We start from the raw sequence: 23,402 nt of genomic DNA on the forward strand, positions 1-23,402 counted from the left end.
GCATTACGCGTGAGATGCACTCTTTGTAATGGGACTATCTTTGAGCTCTGCGCGAATACTTTTTTACATGTTGGGTTTTTTTTTGTGTAGATTTTAAACGTAGTTTCGTGTTTAAATAAGTATTTTGTAAAAAAAAAATCATTTTTTATCAAGCTTTTATCGCAGACTACTTTTCTTTCAAGGGGCAACTAGTATATTTATGGAGACAGTCCTATAAACCCAAAAACAATTAGGTTGCATTGTTTTGTCACAGAGTTCCTATGGGTTACTCTTCTGTGTCCATCATCAGATCAGCTCGATGGTACCATAATATTGCATTGTCACCCAACTTACAGTGTTACACATCTATAAATTTCAGCTCAATTGACTAATGGCAAAAGTGCATGGCTCTGATTTAGTTTGCAAGATTTGACCTGACATGCTGACATACAACAAACAAGTTAAATAGAAGCTTCTATATAAAGTTATAGGTAACCGAAAATCCGTTTCATGTTGTTTACAATCAAGTGTAAAAATATGGGTGCATACAACTTACTCAAAAATATGTCTCATAGTTCTTAATTCGTTGACATAAGAGCTATGGGACATATTTTAGAGTATGATGAGTGCACCCATATTTTTACACTTGACTGTACAATTTCTTCTAGAAACTTCTCTAAATGATTTTACACGTAAATAAGTACTTTTTAAAATTTAATTAGTATTAAATTTGAAAACAGCAAATTATTACTCTAAACTCAGCTTTAAGTGTTTAGAGTTTTTCGAAACATTTTCATTTGGTTAGATAATTTATTTGTTTAGATGTCACATACAAAAACTAAATGGTATACCTATTTCTAAATTTCATAAGAATCGGGCTAACCATTTAGATTTATTTATACAGCTACAATATTGGTAAAAAGATGTTGTATGCAGCATTTTGTATTAAATCTAGTTGTTTGACACTTTATATTTAAACCTTTCATTCAAGTAATTTTAAGAAAAAATAGGATTGTACTGCCAGACACAAAAACAAAAAAAATATTGCTCAAAGCATTTTATTATTCACATTAATTAAAATTAAATAGATGGTTAAATATAAATTTACATTCGCATCATCTTGTCGACACTCATTAGCATCACGTCCTTGTAGCTTCTGTGCATCAGCATGTCCTTGTCCAGGATGGTGAGGTCGTCGCGGCGCATCACCATGTTGGACATGTCCACGTCCTTGTTCACGTTGGCGAGGTCCATGTCCTTGCGGAACACGAGGATGTCCGTGAACAGCATGTTGGGAGTGAAGAAGCGAGTGTAGTCGATCTCGCGGTCGAACGGGAAGCCGAGAGGCATAGTGTCAACGCAAGTCGTCCAGAAGCAGGTGCGGCGCTCCTTCATGATGGTCATGTCGACGGTGGGGATCGTCAGGCCGGTGCGCACGGGCGTCACGATCACGAACATCTGCAGCTCCAGACCGCCCTTGCGACCGAGAGGCAGCAACAGGCGAGACGGGAAACCGCGACGAGTCTTATGCCACCAGCTGTCTACCGTCACGCGGTCGCGCACGTCCACACCGACGTTCGTGTCCAAACCGAGGTCCTTGTCCATTATAAGACGGGTCATCGGCCTGTCCTCTATCACGCCGTGCATCTCGATCGATTTGCGGACGATAGTGTTCTTGCCGGTATCCAGTTTGTATAGGAAGCTGTCGATCTCGATCATGTCGAGGCGTTTGGTGTTGACGTCTAGGAGACGGCCCATGCAGTCGTACTTGGGACCAATGAAGATGCGGACGATGGAGTCGACGGCCTTGTCGGAGACGACGTCAACAGTGACCTTGAAGGGGTGGTTGTTGAGGCGGCGCTGGCGGGCGATCATGACAATATCCAGGTTCTTCTTCTTCATCTCGCTGTCATCGAGGTACAGGGCGTTGCTGATGTCGATGTCGTACTCGTCCATAAAGGTGACGAGTTTGTCGGTGGTGATGCTCTCGACCTTGACTCCGGGGAAGGTGAGCTCGTCGCGTGTGTACTTAGGCAGGATGGCCTTGAAGAGATGTGCCATCTCGTGGACGCGCTTCATCAGGCGCCAGTACAGCGGGTCGCGAAGGCAGGTCGTGTACATGTCAATGGCGGTAGGGACGTAGGTTTCCCTGCAAAAAGACATATGAAATGTAAATAATGTACCTTAATTTTCAGATTTTAGGAAAACCTTTCATTTTAATTTGGATACTATATTTGTTTCACCTTTGTTTAAGTTAGGTTTCATCGAGATTATTCAGAAGAAACTTTTTTGAAACAAATCTCAATAAGTACGTACTTGTCAACGTTGTACAGGCTGTAGGTGAACATCTTCTTGAGCAGGTTGGTGATGTGGATGACCTTGGCGTCGTCATTGAGCATGCCCATGCCTCCGACCAGCAGGCGCGCCAGGTACTCGTAGTCTTCAGCCTTCTTCAGGGTGATCACGGTTCCGTCGCGCTAAGGAACATATTTTAAGTTGGTATTATCTTGTTTAGGTATGTCTCTTGTTAAATTTTATAAGAAGAGGGAAATTGACCCCAATCAAGAAAATTGTTCTACGAGTTTTCCTTTAGTAGCTCTGTACAAATTCTGCTATGTTAGTATAAGTACTTAACGCATAAAAAAGATTTCAATTAGAATCGACTTAGTTAAAAATAGTAGTGAGAAATAGAAATACTTATTGACAATTTTTACATGTGAAATGATTAATTCAATAATGTAAAATAAACTTACGCGTTCCATTTTACCGGTGAGGATAGCTTGACGGATGATCTTCTCAACATCATCGCAGACCAGTTTCACCTTCAGGTTGTCATCGTTGAGCAGCATGACGTTGCCGACGCGGGCGGGCATGTCATAGCCGTTGTGCAGGCGGAGCTTGGGCCAGTAGCCTCCCTTGATCTTCTCGTCCCATTTGATCATCTTGATGTCGCACATGCCGTGGCTCAGGCGCTCAAGTCTATATCTAGCGAGCAGTTGCTGTCCGGCGTACATCATAACCTCACCGCGGCGCTCCTTGTGCAGACCGTACACTTCATTGTCCATCCAGTAGGGGTAGTTCATGTGCAGGTAGTAGAAGTAGGTGTTTAGATCAACATCCTCAGTGAAGTAGGTGATCTTGTCCTCCTTACCCATGACGGTGCGCAGACCTTTACGGGCGTCAATGAGACAGATGTTCTTGTCCTTCACGATTTTGATGCCCCAGTAGTTCATTAAGACATTGTCGATGTTGAGTTTGCTCATCTTCAGAACGAGGGCCTTTTGAATGACGTCGGTATCGACGAAGAAGTAGGGGTAGATTTCGTAGGGGGCGGGGAGGACGATGCCGCGGCAGTCGACGCGGTGGAAGACGGCAGCGGTGAGGGCGTAGGTGAACATGCCACCGTTTATACGCTCACGGAGCCAGCAACAAGTCTTGATGAAGACGTCAAAGTCCTTGGCAAAGTAGAGGATGCGGAAGACCCTGATGGCCTGCTTGATGTGCTTCTCGTTGGTGTGGACGAACACCTCGCCGCGGGGCAGCAAACCCAGCTTGTACGTTTCGACGAACTTCTTGACGACGTCCGTTTTCTGCAACGGAAAAACAAGTCACTTTAGAAACGACCGAACTAGCTCTTATTATTAGAGGACTGGAATGCGCTGCGAGGAAATGAAATTATTCGATATGTTTCATTCAATTATATGCCAACAATTTGTATGTACTCGTCGAAGCACAAATACGGCGCTATTTTATCAAGCTCTGTGAACAAGCAAATTGAATTTTATGTAGATTATTCGGCGTATGTCATATTATAAGTTTATTTCAACATGAGAAAACATAATTTTCAAAAGAATAATTACAGGTTTCATAAAAGGCGCACAATATTAAATCGCTGCAAAACCGAAGCAAAGTTCCCCAAGTACCAAAGGGTTCACCCACATTATATTTGTCGACGCGGAATCACCAAAATCCGATAGGAAAAAGCTTTATGTCCGCACAAAAGCGAAAAAGTCGTCATTCGGCTCGGCTCGCATCAGCCGGCGCCTACCGACGCGTCGACGGGTTTTTCGCTCTTATTGCGCGGACATAAAGCATAAATCCAAGGCTGAGTCCTCACCAGGTATTTGTCCATGTTGTCCTCAATCGACCACTCGCGGGCGACGGTGCGGATATCCTCGTACATGGTGGGCTGCAGGATGTGACGCAGCAGTTTCAGGATGCACATCTCCCGGACTTTGACGTCCACATTCACTGTAAAAGGTTAATGGTTAATATAAAATAGTTGATATTTTATAAGTAAGAAGACGTATGAAGACGGGCACGCAGCCGCACTTCGTAAAAGGATTCATAAAAAATATCCTTACCTGACTTGTATCAAAACATTCGTTAAAAGCATTGTTACTCTCAAGCTTTGTGCTTTGTTTTATCAAAAACTTAGTGTATTTTTTAAGGGATAAAGGCTAAATACTTCTGGACTAAATAACAGGCATATTTAATTAGTCGTTCAGCTCAAAAACACACTTTAAATATCCATAATATTTATTATAAATTCATTTCAACTGTTACGCTTGTAACATTATTAATATTTCAAGGCTCTACGAGATTATTTTTATGTTACACAAGAGCAAAAATACCTTTTTTAAAGAGACGTAATTATGTTGGTTTAAAAAAGGTAACTGACATATAAATTACTTTTTAATCGCCAATGCATTAAATTAAGTAATAAAGTTTCAACATTAATATGAATAACATAATGTTAAATAAATAAATAAATATTTATTTCTGTACTTCGTAAGGTATACAATTATACAAAAATTAACTTAAATAGTATATCTAAAATTATTTAAAAATTTACAAAGCTAATATTAAACGAGATCTTTTAAAGAGTCCAAAGCGGAAAGCTTATATACCTTGGTAAATTATCAAAGTCTTTTTTCAAATAGAACATCCTTCCACCTTTCACCCATCTTATTAATATAACGAGCCGAAATGTAGCGGTGCACACTTGCATTTTTCGTAACAAATCGTAATAAAGTTAAAATAATCAAATATAAAACTTACCGAGGGTGTCCTTGCCGATGGTGATGGTGTCCAATTTGTCAATAGGGACGACCGATGCCGCCGCGGCGGCGACGATAGCCGCAAATATCAGTACCCTCATGGTTGCTGCTCGACTGTGCTTCTGTCTTGCCGCTACCCCCTTTTATACTCGTAGAATCCTCTTATCATCAGGTGAGGTGGAGAAAACAAACTTGAAAGTGATAACTGTATACCTTATCTAGTTGATTATAAAGGTCATTTTGCGAGTATGTGCTTTATCAATGCGTTGGAACTGATTGCTACTGGTTCAGTTGAGTTTGATAATCAGAAAGTGCATAGCACTTGGTGGTCAAACTTACTGTAGGAACGGTCTACAAAGTGCATGTGTTTGAGGTAGACCTTACTATGGAAACAGGTACCTATAGTACATATGTAGAAAGTCCTGCTAATTCTATCCAGTTACCATTTAGTTTAAACTAGTTAAAAGTAGTAGTGGGAGTCGTGGAAATTAATGGGAGAAGTCTTTGCCTAACAGTGGGAAACTTAAATAGGCTACAAAAAAAAGTAGGACTAATGGCAATGCGAATGACATACTTAATAGGTGAAATAATCGACAGCGATTGATGTGTTTTAAACCTTTTTTATTGTTGTATCATTTTCCTGTCAGATAATTGTTTTGTCAAGCTTCGATTGTGTGAAAATGGTTTAAAGCTTCACCTTTTCACATAGTTTTTCAAATGAATCCCATTTTAATGGAATAATTTAACCCTACAATACGTTAATCATTTGATCTTCTATGTATGTAGATGTAATAATCATAAAGGCAACAACAAGCGTAATCATACGAATCTATCGTGTTAAAGTGACATTCCATTTCCAACTGCAGCTGCAATACTGTTCATTTTCTATGGCTATTGACAATGACAGCGACGCGTTTCCATAGTAAAATGAACAGTATTGCAGCTGCAGTTGGAAATGGAATGTCACTCTTATACACCATTATAGTAGATATATTGCTACTAGGGCATTGCGGAACTATACAACCAATTAAAATCCAAGCAATGTATCAAAATAAGGACAAAATAGTACATTATTGTCGAGGCTCGGAAGTAGCTACTTGCAGGCTGAGGATTCGTTTTAAACGGACGACCTTGGGAGTCCGTTTAATTGAATCCGAAGCCAGCAAGTAGCCTTCTAGCCGAGTCATATATAGTGCTTTTCTCAAAAATGGTGCAAGAAATATAAATATTATAGAAATAATTTACAAAAGCAACATTCTTACGTATACATTTTCACAGAAAAAAGCCCTTGCCGCCTTTTTATTTTTTTTAATAAAAAAATAGAAGTGTATTTTTCTGCCGAAAATACGCCAACCTATTTGAGACAGCTAAATAGTCGCGGTACTAATCATCTGTTTGGCTGTTTAATGGGCCTGTGCCTTCATTTGATATGGCCATTTCAACTTTTAAAAAGTTTGGAACTCGACAAATAATGGAATTTGTATGCAACATTGCAGTCCCAAAATCGAGACTGCAATGTTTATAACTTTTTAATTTTTGACTGACCATAAACTACGCGCTTCGCGACCTATTTTTTAGACGGCAAAGTCGACTTTGCCGTCCATTTTTGAGAAAAATAAATTAAATACTTATACGATTAAGGTGGTTTAAAAAGGCATTGACATCTATAGTATGTTTACAATTATGTGGGCGTCCGTGCCGCCCTTGGCAAAGCAAAGGAAAACTTGAGTTTGCGAGCAACAAGAAACTTTTTAATCACGACACCCGAACAAAGGTTCCTTTCCCCATTGTTATATATTTTCGTTTGTTAAATGTTTACTTCCATTATATTTTTCTGAAATCATGAATGTAATTAATACGTAGGTATTTATGTGATTTTTTTATACAATACAGGGTACACGTACAGTTATGAAATCTAAGCGAATGGAGTACCTACTGACTAGCAATTGTAAATAGTTATTTACGATACAAGTGCGAAAAAGAGGAAATTCGAAACGAGTGGTAGAGGGAGTGGTTTAAATCGACACGAGTTGCGAATCACCTATACACACATGTATCGTACAACGTTCTACAGTAAATACGGTCTTTTAAACTTTTGACATACGCACGGAAATTGCACTTTCCCGCACTAGTGCGGCAAAACGACCATATATACTGTAATCATTATTTATTTATAAATTTTGAGGTAAAATTTTCAGAGTTATTACGATAGCAACCTATTAGTACAATATGCCTTAAACTGAAGCTAACGGTCACTTTTCTTTGTTTCAGACATTCCGACACGGGTTCCCATTCTCGCCAACCGCGCTAGCATGGGACCCCATTCAGAAGCTGCTCGCTATAGGGGACAAGGGCGGCAACCTCAGAATGTATCCTTTTCTAACACGGTAGTAACGCTGTAGACTAGAGTAAGTGGCAAGACAAGAGTTACGGTAGTTTAGAAAACAGTTCTGCGTGCTATTTGCGGTTTTCTGCCGAATAGGGCCTCTATATTATTTATTTGAATTTCAATGACAAGATTAAGGTATTTTATAGGTACCAAAGCGTAATTTGGACGATAAATATTCTATCGAAATCTTTTTCTCGTTGCCATGGTTACGGTCCCCTTGGTCACTCTTAAAATCCTAGTTTTTTCGTATTTCAATGAACCAAACTTGCATTTTTGTGGTTGTTATGCCTTTCCATAATAGGACATCTACTAAGCATGTTTTTGGAACAGTGTACAGCAGTTTTTCTAACAAACTATGCTGCTATTGTGTCCTGGCTGATGGGACAGAATAACAACAAGAAATAGTTGATCGACCTAAATACAAAAAGGAAGATAAGTTTTTGAAATTTTTCTATAAGTACTTAATTTTGAGTTGCGTTATAAGTGTTATACTCGTAACTTATTTATTTATTTCGGAAAGAACCGGTCCTAATTAAGTTTTGTTGAATTCCTTTCTTTGCTAATTGTGGACATTTCTGCTGTCGTAACTTTCCCTGAACTTTCTGGAACACAAAAGAAAAATTTCATCTTAATGTGTTCTTGGCCTATTTCCATTCCCTTGGTCTGATCTCGTTAATTAAGTAAGTCTTATACCGGGTGTGGCCTGTAACATGAGCAAATAATTAAAACATAGATTGTACTCCTCAAACGGTGACACTTTTATTCTACAATTTTTTAAAATTATGAATTATTTAGACTCCCTATTTTTCATACAAAATAAATATTATCTTCAATGGACGCCAACGCCGCGCCATATCATTGTGATTGACGTTGCTTGTCACTCCTTAAATAAAACAAAATTCGCAATACATTGCGTCTTAGAATAAACTTTAAAAAATCAAACCACAAGTTATTTTTAAAAGTCGCTGAACAAATGTTAGTCAGTATGAGTACAGCCTACAGTTTAATTTTTTGCTCATATTACAGGCCACACCCGGTATATAATATCTACTATTTATAAGGTTCTAGACAACTTTACTAACAATAAGCACTTACTGATGTGCCATCGGTAAGTTCCAAAATTGCGTAATTTCCACATTGGAAAATTTTGGAAACGTCAAATATTTTGTATGCGATGGAAATATTCCGTTACCAAAATGAAGGTCTCCTAAAACTTTCTGCAAACATCTGTAGGTATATAAGTTTATGACTTCTTTTATCGAACCGAACGTAATGAGAGTATAGGAGTTGTTTTACTTTTTTGTCTAATATGTAGGTAGGTAACTAAAACGAGAGGAGTTTTAAAAACAAAAACTCAAAAACTTACCAATTACAAATACTTATCTGAACGTTGACCAATTAACCGTTGCCAAGCGCAACATTGTAATACTTAACTATAAACAAATTTCATACCTACTCGCTTACTGACCCTCCTTAACAAAACGAACGGGCGAAATTGTACCTTAATACAATGTTTCAAAGCAAACTTTTCAATGATACAATTAAACAAAGAGTTGTACAAAATTGTACTCTATCATGATAACCATTGAGTTGGTTTTTATTTGTCTGTATGATATCTTAATCACCTTTGCGGTATCTGAGTGTTGTTTCATAGAGTGTAATCGGAGAAAGTCAAGGGGTGAGGTCCTGAACTATTCTTACGTAAGTCAGGTGCATTATCTGTCGCTTAACTTCAAACAGTGTTGCCAACTTGGCATAAATGATGTCAGATCTGGCATATTTTCACTCGCTTTGGCACCAAAATTTTCCATTTAGCATCTGGCATATTTTTTAGCATAATTTAGTCTAAGCCAAGTTTGCACCAACTTGGCAGCAACAATATGCGCCATCGCCTTTTGTGGTTCATATTTTCATATGAATTTTGACTTTTGTGGACGGATGGACGTCAACGGACTATATAAAGTTGGTTGGAAAAAGGCGGTAAATTTGAAAAAAGTATATGTTTTAAGTGTCTAATTTCAAGCATTTTTTTAGCATAGGTGTTTCAATAATCTTTGGCATAATCTAGACATTAGTCTAGCATTTTTTCAAAATCCGAGTTGGCAACACTGACTTCAAACCCGGATAAATCCGTTCGACCCTCTTAGGAAATAGGTACCCTATTGCCTTTTCTTAATACCAAAATCGTAATATCACTGTTTGAAGTAAAGCGACTTTATCGAGGGATGAGCAGGCAATTCCATTAAGTACTATTAGGTACTAAGTAGTAATAAGAACTACACGCACGGCACATAACTATTAACTATCTTTCTAAATTTCAAAACCCATTTTCTCGACTTTTCGGGTTTGAATATTGTGTTGTGTTGGACTGTCGAAGCTATTTTTAGGGTTCCGTACCCAAAGGGTAAAACGGGACCCTATTACTAAGGCTTCGCTGTCCGTCCGTCCGTCTGTCCGTCTGTCTGTCACCAGGCTGTATCTCACGAACCGTGATAGCTAGACAGTTAAAATTTTCACAGATGATGTATTTCTGTTGCCGCTATAACAACAAATACTAAAAACAGAATAAAATAACGATTTAAGTGGGGCTCCCATACCGCAAACGTGATTTTTGACCAAAGTTAAGCAACGACGGGCGTGGTCAGTACTTGGATGGGTGACCGTTATTTTTCTTGCTTTTTTTTTGTTTTTTTTTTTTGCATTATGGTACGGAACCCTTCGTGCGCGAGTCCGACTCGCACTTGCCCGGTTTTTTTCATCAGTTTTCTCTGAATCAAATTAACTTTTATGTTAAGATGGAAGTTATTTTTTAAAAGTAACTAGCTGCCCGCCCCGGCTTCGCACGGGTTACACAAAACCGTAACAAATTATACACCTAAACCTTCCTCAAGAATTACTCTATTGATAGGCGAAAACCGCATGAAAATACGTTCAGTAGATTTTGAGTTTATCGCGAACATACATAGACTCAACAAGGCTTTGTTTTATAAAGTCTTGTGAAGATGTAATTACGTATAAATAATGAAAAAAAAAAACATCTTTAATTTCATGTATGTAATGCCTTCTAGACTAAGTATTGGCTTACAAAACACGTATATGTTCCACATTTAATTTAATAGTTTTTGAGTAACGGCTCGATTCGGAAAATGAATTAGATTTCTACTAGACTTCAACAAGTTACGATATGGATAATTTAAAGATATTTGTAAGATAGATATGTCAAATTTGACGTTTCCGCGATTCTGAACGTCCTCTTGAACGATTTCGACAAGTTATGACCTAGATATCCAAGTCACATCTAGTCGATATCTAATGTAGATCTAGTTGATCTCTATATCTTGTGGTTATCTCGAAATCCGAATAGGCCTGTAATCTTTATTTTATTTATTTTTTTATAATACTATACTACTTATAAGGATTCCGTTTTCGCTATCTTGGGTACGGAACCCTAATAAAAACAGAATACAGATTAAAGCATAGCAACAAGTTATTTACAATGTAAGCTAATAGTTATCAATATGAGAGCATTAACTGTAACTAGAGGTGATTAACTTTAGGTACTGAATAATATTTGTTGTATTCTGCATTTTTATCGATGTTTTTCATGTAGCGCGGATGCGAAAACATACGTCATTTTAGATAAATTAATCTTTATTGGTTATTTGTCTAGCTAAGCCATATAAGGAAACAAACAATAAATATTTTTTTATGAATACTTACTGCTAGAAACCGCTTTGAACCAATTAAGTATATAAATGCAGCTTTCCATTGAAAGATTGAAACAACAAGCTTGAACTAACTTTATTATTATTTGTCGCAATTTAAACGAAAAGTTTCATGACTCGTATAGACGGCGCGATTCGGGAAATGAATTTGAGATTAATTAGATACGATATAGTGACGTGCCACGGGTAAAGGTACCTTATGGCGGTTGACGCTGACGCTATTATTAACGCCGCTCCAATATTATTGCAGCGCTATGTACCTTAAGGTACCTTTTGCCGTGGAACGTCACATATCTTTACTATATCGTATCTAGTTAATCTCTAATTAATTTCCCGAATCGAGCCGAGAGTCTATTGTATCTGTCAAAATATTTGTCTCCTTTATTTAATCCTTTTAGCCTTCATAATCAAAATACAGTTAACCTCCGAGCTCTAAGAATTCTCGTCAGTTTAGCTACGGAGGAAAATAAAGCGAAATTGAGTCACTTAAAAATAGTGGAAGCCGGTGACGGCCTCATCTCACGTAGGGTTACCAGCAGGGGTATTATGGATGGCTTTATCCACATGATAAAAAAGTGTCGTTGTTGACTCCACGCGATTGAAAGAGACAGACACTGTCAGGGTCCATATTGGGTCGCATAATAATTGATTATCCTAATGTCTAATGTTACGCATAAAACTCATTTCGCATAATTGTTATTGTGCTGGAAATATTAACATTTCTGAAAAATTATAACACAAACCTAACCTAACCTACCCTATTCTACACAACCTATGCAAAATATTTTCGAAAATATTTTAAAGAGATTTATGCGTAACATTACATTATGACAATCAATTATTATGCGATGAGATAGGATCCCACACTGTCATTATTACTCTGTCACGTAGACATATACGACCATCATATCTGTACATAAGTCACGAACTGCTTACATTTTAAGGTGAATTAATAAAATAATGATGATTTTTAATGAATTTTGATAACGCCTTGTTATTTCTGCCTTGGCGGTGGACGGTTATATTCGTTATGATAGAAGTTAGCACGTCCATTTAAAGAATTTGTGTCAAAAAAGTCAATACTTTTGAAATTTTTAGCATCAGATTGTTTTGCCTAGACAAACAAAACTATGGAGAAGTGCCTTTTGTTGTGTTTGTATGCGCACAGTTTATTAATAATTCTCCATATTCCTATATGGCTCAACCGGGCATGTTCCAGCCATATCTGCCGTACAGCCCTAGATTATCCGGCCAAAGTCCGGACGTTTATCCGGCGTTCAAGAGTTGAGCTCTAAAAGCCTTCCCGAAGCACGCAGTATTTGCTGAGCGCTCCAAACCGTCCAGTATCTTTGTGAAAAGTATAAGCATTTTCCATTGACTTTGGGCCCGATTCGGATTTTGAAATAGACATCTATTACTGATTTAAACTTTCACGATTATTAAACATTATCAAACTGCACAACGGGACTTAATCGCGTATTTAAGTTTTAAGATTTACCTCCGACGTTTCGAGGACGGCGTTGTCCCCGTGGTCTCGGAGAAGACTCCTCCGAGACCACGGGGACAACGCCGTCCTCGAAACGTCGGAGGTAAATCTTAAAACTTAAATACGCGATTAAGTCCCGTTGTGCAGTTTGATAAGACATCTATTAGATATCTTTTAGACATCACCAAGATACGATAACGATATGTTTAAGATCTAACCTGTCAAATTTGACATTTGGGCGATTCTGGAGATACTCTTGAACGATTTTCACAGGATATGACTTAGAGGTCCAATTCACATCCAATAAATATCTTACTCTATCTAACGTAAAAGTGACATTGGTTGCCCGAATTGCGCTGCAAAAGAGAACTAGTTGATATCTAAACTATAACGTATCTAGAATGGATGTAGTACGTGTCATCTCTTGTGAATATCTTGAAGTTCGAATACGTCAGTAAGTCTTTGAAAATAGATTAATCGGTCACCTCTCAACAGGTTATTGTTCATTCGAGTTAGTCCTTTTATGTAGGTAGGTATTAATAAAAACTCCATGACCGAATAGCCACTGCTATCAACTCCGTTCCTATCTTAACCCGTGGAGCGCCCTACTGTCACACGTGTGCTGGTAACTAGTATAGGAGTTCCATATATACTACGGTAATTTTGGGCCGCTCCACGGGTTAATACAAAAAAATACGCAAGTAAGTATAACGGGTTAGCACTGATTGACTAGCACGTTATCTTTTACGCGGATTAGCAAAGTAATATTTTGGTTTTAATTTCCGTGAGCGTTTTTGACTTAAAATACGTGTGTGGCCCGTTCTTAATATATATAATATTTCCGTGAGACACAGACATTGTAAAAATATATTTGTTTGGGTCACTCACGTATTTTAATATATAATATGTCCGTTGCTGTCGCTGGTGTGCTCGCAAGTCCATACTTGAAGTCGCGCTTGATGTAATGGAGTCGCGCGCGAGAACGCAACTCATGCTAGACTACGGTGTACATCTTGATAGTAAAAGTTTGCAGACATTATGAACACACCTGTGGGTACATACGACACATTTAGACCAACGGGCGCAGCATGGTTCCCTTTTTATCACCTGTCGTTATGCCCGTCACTTTCGCACTTATATACTTGTTAGAACGGGACAGGCATGGTGACAAGCGATAAAAATGCGACCATGGTTAGTGATATTTTGCATTTCGTTACTAAAATTGATAAAAATATTTTTACTTGCAACTTTGTCTCTGAAAGTTGTTTATTGCTCTCTATTTGTCATCCTATAAACAAGACAATGATAACATCTTAAGTGCAATTGCATCATACTGAACTTTGCCATGTTTTTTACAGTCTCCAATAAACAAAGTAATGATTTATTTGTTTCATCATTGATTTCATGTCATTAGTCTATACTTTAAATTCGCGACTAAACTTCTAAAACAACTTGGAATGTATATAGGGTACTTTATTCTTGGAAATCTGTTAACTGCACCTTATCGATAGGTTACTCGGATAGGAACTAAATATTTTTTAAATTATTTATTTGTGTTATGAACTGTAGCCCTCGGCCTCCGCTATTGAAAAAAAAAACTAAAAGTTAAAAACGACAAAAAATATCGATATAATTATCCAACCCGCTCAACAAGAATCTGTTGAAAAATGCGACCTCTAGACAGGAACATCCGGCCATACCTACAAACGAATTCTTCCCAAGCTTAAACGGATACCTTCGCTTTCGCTCTGTCAGTAAACAAAACAATCGATGCCTTAATTAGTCTAAAGTAAGCCTTATCTCATGTCACAAGCTCTGTGTATTCTCGAATAACGCTCTAATTTGAGAACAAAGTGTTTACTCTGTTTAAATACGTGTCGTGATCAAAGCTACTAGATACCTGTGTGCTCCCGGGGCATTCCACGAGACTGTCGCTTACATAACGCTTTTGCCTTGTATGGCAGCTACCTCAATAAAATACGTGAATCTCGAGAATATACTGCCAATTTGTTAGCCAAGTCATGAAATATTACCTGACCCAATATCGCTTACTCAGCATTTCCAGAAGTATTAGAAGAATTGCGTTATGTAAGCGACAGTATCGTGGAATGAACCTCCCATCGTGTGCGAACGCGAGACTTTCGGCCCGATTCTAACTTTAAGATACGTCAATTAATAGATCTGAAAACGATATGGATTACATATGTCAGTGTCAAATGGGACGTTTCTTCAAACAAATACGCCACTTTTGACACTGACATATCTAATCCATATCGTTTGCAGATCTATTAATTGACTTATCTTAAAGTTCGAATCCGGCAGTTTTTCTTAAACGGACTTGTATACTGTCATCTCTAAATTGTCATCGCCATCCGTCGAAAAAATATATTTCACTGTTGAGCACATATTTTATTGCACACAAGGAACTATCTATGTATATTCACTGTTGAGCACATATTTTATTGCACACAAGGAACTATCTATGTATAATACTCTAGAATAACTATAGAAGTGTGACCAGCTCAAAAATCGCAAACCTCCATCGCAGTTCTTAAAATAGGTGCACTCTGGGTATATAAATAAATAAATAAATATTACATGTAGGACTTTTTTACACAAATTGACTAAGCCCCATGGTAAGTTCAAATAAATCAAAACACAGCCTTATTTCTACGGTATTAAAGGTGCGTTACAATATATTTGGCCGTCCCTATCTGTTTTGATGCTGTACTGAGTATAATAGTAGAATCTGCATATCAATGAGCATGTATTGGTAATTAAGTTTATGCTGTTAGTCGTAACCGATGTAGCTTATACGGCTCGGCAGAAACCAATTTCCGAGCGTGTCTGAATCATAATATTCACAGATTACACCTAACAGACGGAGCTTATATGAGGACTAGGATCAGGACTCACTAATCAAGTAATTAAAAGGCTGTAAAAACTACTCTTAGCTCCCCGATTGTACATTAATTTCCGTACCATTTTGTAACTGCTATTTGCTTGAAATTATTTTTAGATGACATAACACGTCTTCAACTTACAAAAATGTGACATCCTACGGGTAAAGGTACCTTATGGCGGTTGGCGCTTACGCTATTATTAACGCCACTCCAATATTATTGCGGCGCTATGCGACGTAAGCGCCAGCCGCCATAAGGTACCTTTTGCTGTGGAACGTCACAAATACTCAATCTGCTAGCATGGCACAAAGTATAATTTACGTTGCAAAAGTTAAAGAAAAGTGACACCGCACCCTCCATTACACGTTTAGCACAGCATCCTGTAAAATTACCATAAAAATATGTCTATTTATTCTTCTAAAATTTCAACTAAAAAATCTTTAAATGCAACTTTCTTTACATTTTGTTTCACTGACATAGCACTTCTTCAATTTACAAAAACACTCGTCCAAACACACTAAAATCAGTTCTGCTAGCTTGACACAAAGTTTAAATCACATTGCAAAGGTTAAGGAAAAGCGACATCCCTATTACCCGTTTAGGACAGTATCCTGTGGGACGTTTAAGCCAACCTTTTGTGTTCCGAAGAAGGTCGCTGTTGCTTTATGAATAAAATCACGCTAAAAGTTAGGTCATTCATGTGAATGGAATATGAAAGAGATAAGATATAATTTAGGGTGAATTTTTGTCGGTATTATTTAGATTTTAGATTAAAAAAAGATCTTTGTGATGGTTATACCAAAGAGAATTTGAAATAGAGGCGGCTTGTCAAAGTAAAATCTTAATATAGTTGCACCAAACAAAGTCTGCAAGCGGATTTGATAGCCCACGCAGCAGTGTAAGTGTTATGTTACGTCATAATTTCATAGAAGTTTGACGTTTAAAATGACACTTGTACTGCGTGGGCTATCAAAATCGCTGCAGACTTTTAAAGGTCTGACTATATTAACGCCAAATATGGTGCAATCTTTTCGAGCGATGGCGCCCTAACCTTCAGCTTTCGCTACGGTCAATTAAGTATTGGGCTAGGTTTGTGCAAAAATGTCCCTTGACTTACAAACTTGCAAAATTACCATTTATTCTACCACCGAATCCACAGCCATACTGCCGTATTCGAACTTCTAGATCCATTCTAGATACGTTATAGTTTAGATATCAACTAGTTCTCTTTTGCAGCGCAATTCGGGCAACCAATGTCATTTTTACGTTAGATAGAGTAAGATACCTCTATCTATTAGATGTGAATTGGATCTCTAAGTCATATCCTGTGGAAATCGTTCAAGAGTATCTCCAGAATCACGCAAATGTCAAATTTGACAGGTTAGTCTTAAACATACGAGTATCGTTATCGTATCTTGGTGATATCTAAAAGATATCTAATAAATGTCTATTTCAAAATCCGAATCGGGCCCATATTCCTTTCTTTAAACTTGCAGAATTCCAAGCAAGTCTTCCATTAATTCCGCAGACACCAGAAGCCATCACGGGTTATGGCCGCTATCTAAATTGTGCAATTTTCTCGCTGGCAGCGCTCCAGCGCGGCACCTGTCGCGTCGTGTCGGTCTCGTGTCGCGAGCATGTCGCTGTCGAGTTGAGACTCGGCCCGATTCGAACTTTAAGATATATTTGGTCAAGCAGATCTTGTCAGTAGAAAAAGGCGGCAAATTTGAAATATGTAGGCCCGAAGGGATATCGTCCCATAGAAAATTTGAATTCTGCGCCTTTTTTTACTGACAAGATTTGCTTGACCAGCTATACAGCTTGGCAAAAAAGAGTAGAAATTAAAAAGTGGCAATACTGTAGTGTCGTCCCGTTTTCTTATATGAATTGGTCAGAAAGGGACGACACTAGAGTGTTGCCACTTTTTAATTTCTACTCTTTTTTGCCAAGCTGTACGTCAGTTAATAGATCTGGAAGCGATATGGATTAGATGTCAAATGTGACGTTTCTTCAAACAAAAATGTTACTTTTGACACAGACACATCTAATCCATATCGTTTCTAGTTCTAGATCTATTAATTGACGTATCTTTAAGTTCGAATCGGGCAGTTTAGCGTGGGATTGTTTTAAAACTGTCGATGTCGTGTCTTGTGGGTCGGGAGTTTCTTTAGCGCGAGCTTCGGGGAATTTGCGTGGGAGTTTGTGCTAGTTTATGGTTTGCGTTTCGTTTGTTTTTTCAGAGACTGTGTAGGAGTGAGGGTCGGTTTAACCCGTTTTTGGGGATATAGAGTCGCACCAAACAAAGTCTGCAGCGGATTTGATAGCCCACGCAGTGTAAGTGTTATGTATACGTCATAATTTCATAGAAGTTTGCCGTTTAAAATGACACTTGCACTGCGTGGGCTATCAAAAGCGCTGCAGACTTTTTACGGTCTGACTATATTATGTAAATAAAAACTGTTGTTTAAATAAACAACACTTTAACACGCAACATAAATATGTTGCGTGTTAAAGTGTATATAGTATATATCAATACAGAGAGAGATACTTGTATACATCAATATAGAGTTAGGCGCAAAATGGCGGCAAAGGGGGAACACCCTTACCCGACTTTCAAACATTATTTTGATCTCACAAATGTTTTTTTTTTTTTACATACTAATAATCAGTGTCTTAAAAGTAGTAGATTTTTCCTTTTGTAACTTGTTTTGAATATGCTACTAGCTATTAGCATTGAAAATTTCCACTCAAGCTTAAGATAGTAAAAAGAAATATTCCAAGGAGGTATATAAACGTTTACTTATAAATACATCTTTGTTCCTTTTTTCTCTTTGAACTAATAAAACGAACCGGCAACTTACTCGTAGATCAAAGCCGTGACTTTGATTGCGGGTCGTGTATTCTCGTCGCTTTTACGATCGAATAGTTTTCGACTGGACCACTTTAAGACGAAACAGGAGCTGAGTTTTAGGTAAATATACCCGTCTCGCTAACGGAAACGGCTCCTAAAACTAGTGCGATAAGGACAAGGCGAAAAATCCTACGTAAAAGTCTCAAAAATCGAGGTTTCGTACTCGACTGTTTCCTCCTCCAAAACTTAACCAATCGTAACCAAATTTGGAAATCTAAATGATTATGAAATTATTTGTGTCGGACCGTTTTGCTTTTTTGGCTAATTGATATTGCGGCATAGTCAATGAGGCATTTTTGAAGGCCTCTAGCGCCTTAAAAAACTAAAATATCAAAAAAAAGCAAAACGGTCCGACACAGATATTGACAATATTAATCTGTGTTGAAAAAATCATTGCTCTAGTATCAAAACCCACGGAGAAAACAGTCGAGTACGTTTGTATGGAGAAATGACCACTCCTGTTGGCTCTTAAAGGGCCATAGAGATCCGTAACAATGATGAGTAAGCAAAAAGCGCTCTTATATTAGTGAACCTGATCAAATACACCTGCGCTCGCTGTGAGATTGGAGCTATCGCTCGTATGATCGTACCTAACAAAGACTTGGCGACATAAAGACATCCCGGAAAGGCAATCTGATCCGACACCGTTGACGCTAGGCGGCGCTGGCGTCGCGCCAGCGGCAAATGCTTAGTCAGCAATGCGACTTAAGATTTATTACTCTCTTCTACATGTGGAAATCATGTAAGCGACAGTCTGCCGTATTCGAACTTCAAAATATTCACAAGAGACGACACGTACTAGATCCATCCTAGATACGTTATATAGTTTGGATATTAACTAGCGGCCCGATTCGAACTTTAAGATATCGCGCCGTTAGACATTCACTAGATATGAAATAGTAAAGATATGTGATGTTCCACGGCAAAAGGTACCTTATGGCAGCTGGCACCTACGCTTATTATTAACGCCGCTCCAATATTCAGTCGGGGCAATGGTACCTTTCGCCGCTTTAATAGTAATTTAGGAGTTAAGCTGGGAGTTACACCTCATTACGAGTATGATTACCTATAATCATTTTCTAAATTTACCTGTCATGCAATAAAGTCCCGGGCGCCTTGTAATTAAGGTTTTTTTAGTTTGCGTCAATTATTATTTTAATTTGCGCTTACCGCCGCAGTTGCGAGCTCAAAAGCTTTTTGTAAGTAAAATAAGCTTAAGTTCTTTGTTGAGTTGTGGATAAGTAAAAGATGTTACGCTGAGGTTAAAAGTTACAAGTTATTCTGAAACACTCCTGAGTTTGTTGAGTCTTAAGTATTCTTTAAATTTTCTCGTACCTACCTTATCTTACCTTTATGTAACAATGTGCTGTTAATGCAATGCTAAAAATTATTATACTTTCCTCTACAGAGTTTATAACCTAAACGTAACCTTTAATGAAAAGTGTTCTGTCTGAAATAATTTCAATTGGTACATTTTGATTGCCTTTTTTAATAATTGAGAATTTCTGAACAAGTAGTATTTTCGCATAGAAAGTGTAGATAAAAACGATGTTCCTCGTTCATACTTAAAACAAAAACTGGCAAATTCTTGCTATCAACAAAATGTCTTATCCATTTTCTTCTCAGAATGTTTAAATATACTCGCGAAATTCCCATTATTGCCAAACCTTTGTTGAAACTTAATAAGAAGCTAATCTCTGATTTGCTCGCGATTTCAGCGATTTCTCTGAAACGAAACACTCCGCCAAAACGGAATCTTTTTACCGCCATTTGCAATTTATTTTGTTAATAGGCAGAGTTTAATATTAATTCATGGAATCTGGTTTTTATCCTGTTTAAAAACCGAGTGCTGTAAGCATTTTAATCGCTGTTGTTTTCCTCGTTTTGTGCCTTAAAATTGTGTCTGTGTCCTTCCCTTATTTGTTACTTGGAATGTTGTTATTTAGTACAATTGTAGCAAAAGTTTCTGAATAAACATTACTGTTTCCATTTTTTTGTCTTACTGGCTTCTTTAGCAATTTTGCTCCTAATCTGTGTAGCGATGCTACGTATTTGCCTAGGATAAATACATACTTTTCCATACAAGATAACCGGTACAACATGACTGTCGCATTTCCAACAAAATAACATACACCACAGTGTGACACTTAGGTAAAACCGTAACGTACCTTCTTGGCCGCAGGTTGATTAACATATCCTGCCTCCTGGCTAACTGGTTTCGAAGAAACAAGTCCAAAGAGTATGCCACTTGAACGGAACTTGTCACCCAGATTGTGCAGAGGTTGCTGGACCAAACCTGGCTTCACGTATATCAAAATGATCCTCGTAATCCATCCTAACTGCCCAAGTAGGTCACATCCTAATTTAGTTCGTATTTTAGAATCATTTTCGGAATTTTTATGAAACATAAATGACGATTTTGACGGTGTCAATGGGTTGAAATCTTTGACAGGACAACTGTCAGAAAATAAATTATGCGTTTAGTTACCGCATCGGAAGGAAGGTATTCTGAATGAAACAAGGTAGAAAACGTACGATAAAAATATAATTATTAGTAATTATTATTAACCACTTAAAATATTACAAGTATTAACGAGCATTGATATTTTTTCGAGAGTCATTTGATTTGGAAAAGGTTTAAGTTGGTTTGACGTTTGATGCGTCGATATGGATCGAAACGGAGGGCTGGGGTATTTTGGAATTGGTGATGGATGTGTCAGTTGGAATTGGGGCTCGCTAGCATTTATACAGCTCCTAATTGAATATCGAAATAAACCGTCTCGCCCCCTTCCGCCGCCTGCCCCGGCCGGTGGAAGATTGGGATATATGTAAAGTGCGCCGTGTGTGTGTGTGTTGTGCGCGAAAAGGGCGCAGGGAAGGGGTCATTGTCGTGTATAATAATGTGGTTGTACTATATATTATTGTAATCTCAAGCTAGGTAGGATGTGAGGCAAGAAAAATGATGCTTTTAATCGAGTCTAATAATTAACAGAAATAGTGCCTCGGATAAGATCTGCCGTCAAACGTTGGGCTATTGGAGTACAAGGGTCCTCTTGTTATTCTAACCTGGTTAATGGGGAGACTTGGTAGGGTGTTGAAAAGACACAGCCTAATATCTGTCATGCAATTTAATATACTTCGCTAACTACATACAAGGCACTCCGCTTTAGGGCGGGCGCTGCTCAAAATACAATCGGTTTCTATAAACCGTCGGCAGTTGTGGGGTGACACTATAGTAAACCTTCATGTTGGCGCCACCATCAAGCCGTAGGGCACGGCCTTGACCCGCGAGCCGTGTGTCGGACAGCCTTGCCGCGGTCTGACGATCCCAAGGTATCATCGCGCGGGTCCTTCTTGTGGAACTTCCGAGCGCCGCGGGTTGTTCTCGCCCGGGCTTGCCAAAGCCGGAGCTTGAGGAACGCCCGCCGCCCACCGTCAGTGATCCGCCTGCTGCGTTAAGTACCAGCGGGCCTGTGGATGATAGCTACGTTCGGTACCCGTGAGTGCACTAGACTTTTATCCCAGGTTTTGGCCAAAACCCCGCGTCTCGTCCGTCTCGCGATCGTAGATTAAGGTTTACTATAGTGTCACCCCACAACTGCCGACGGTTTATAGAAACCGATTGTATTTTGAGCAGCGCCCGCCCTAAAGCGGAGTGCCTTGTATGTAGTTAGCGAAGTATATTAAATTGCATGACAGATATTAGGCTGTGTCTTTTCAACACCCTACCAAGTCTCCCCATTAACCAGGTTAGAATAACAAGAGGACCCTTGTACTCCAATAGCCCAACGTTTGACGGCAGATCTTATCCGAGGCACTATTTCTGTTAATTATTAGAATCGATTAAAAGCATCATTTTTCTTGCCTCACATCCTACCTAGCTTGAGATTACAATAATATATAGTACAACCACATTATTATACACGACAATGACCCCTTCCCTGCGCCCTTTTCGCGCACAACACACACACACACGGCGCACTTTACATATATCCCAATCTTCCACCGGCCGGGGCAGGCGGCGGAAGGGGGCGAGACGGTTTATTTCGATATTCAATTAGGAGCTGTATAAATGCTAGCGAGCCCCAATTCCAACTGACACATCCATCACCAATTCCAAAATACCCCAGCCCTCCGTTTCGATCCATATCGACGCATCAAACGTCAAACCAACTTAAACCTTTTCCAAATCAAATGACTCTCGAAAAAATATCAATGCTCGTTAATACTTGTAATATTTTAAGTGGTTAATAATAATTACTAATAATTATATTTTTATCGTACGTTTTCTACCTTGTTTCATTCAGAATACCTTCCTTCCGATGCGGTAACTAAACGCATAATTTATTTTCTGACAGTTGTCCTGTCAAAGATTTCAACCCATTGACACCGTCAAAATCGTCATTTATGTTTCATAAAAATTCCGAAAATGATTCTAAAATACGAACTAAATTAGGATGTGACCTACTTGGGCAGTTAGGATGGATTACGAGGATCATTTTGATATACGTGAAGCCAGGTTTGGTCCAGCAACCTCTGCACAATCTGGGTGACAAGTTCCGTTCAAGTGGCATACTCTTTGGACTTGTTTCTTCGAAACCAGTTAGCCAGGAGGCAGGATATGTTAATCAACCTGCGGCCAAGAAGGTACGTTACGGTTTTACCTAAGTGTCACACTGTGGTGTATGTTATTTTGTTGGAAATGCGACAGTCATGTTGTACCGGTTATCTTGTATGGAAAAGTATGTATTTATCCTAGGCAAATACGTAGCATCGCTACATCTGTTAGATCTAGAAGCCAAAACAAGGAACGGTCGCCACAATTTTCTGAAATAAAACTTCTTGTTTTTAAAAGGCTGTATGCTTTAATAACTCAGAGAGGTTTATTTCTTCATTTCTCTCGAAAAAGTTAAAAGTAACTTTTTAAATCTCGTAATTACAAGTTCTGA

At 38.5% G+C, this 23,402-nt stretch overlaps 2 protein-coding genes across 3 annotated transcripts in view; one reads left to right on the plus strand and one right to left on the minus strand.

Moving 5' to 3' along the window:
* The window catches only part of LOC134668063 (syntaxin-binding protein 5), a 407,283-nt gene that overhangs the window by 276,451 nt on the left and 107,430 nt on the right, over positions 1 to 23,402 (plus strand). For both annotated transcript variants that reach the window (XM_063525517.1, XM_063525518.1), the window contains exon 2: positions 7,311 to 7,408. In XM_063525517.1, the coding sequence (XP_063381587.1) occupies positions 7,311 to 7,408 (98 nt within the window). The remainder of the gene's footprint in view (positions 1 to 7,310; positions 7,409 to 23,402) is intronic.
* LOC134668388 (basic juvenile hormone-suppressible protein 1-like) lies at positions 1,022 to 5,148 on the minus strand. The gene is made up of 5 exons (XM_063525869.1): positions 5,041 to 5,148; positions 4,097 to 4,230; positions 2,733 to 3,569; positions 2,296 to 2,456; positions 1,022 to 2,128 (listed from the first exon to the last, which is right to left on the minus strand). Exons 1-5 carry the CDS (start codon positions 5,138 to 5,140, stop codon positions 1,084 to 1,086), a joined length of 2,277 nt encoding a protein of 758 aa, XP_063381939.1. The 5' UTR covers positions 5,141 to 5,148; the 3' UTR covers positions 1,022 to 1,083.

The sequence above is a fragment of the Cydia fagiglandana genome, chromosome 10, assembly GCF_963556715.1.
Source record: "Cydia fagiglandana chromosome 10, ilCydFagi1.1, whole genome shotgun sequence".
In the NCBI taxonomy this organism is placed as follows: Eukaryota; Metazoa; Arthropoda; class Insecta; order Lepidoptera; family Tortricidae; genus Cydia; species Cydia fagiglandana.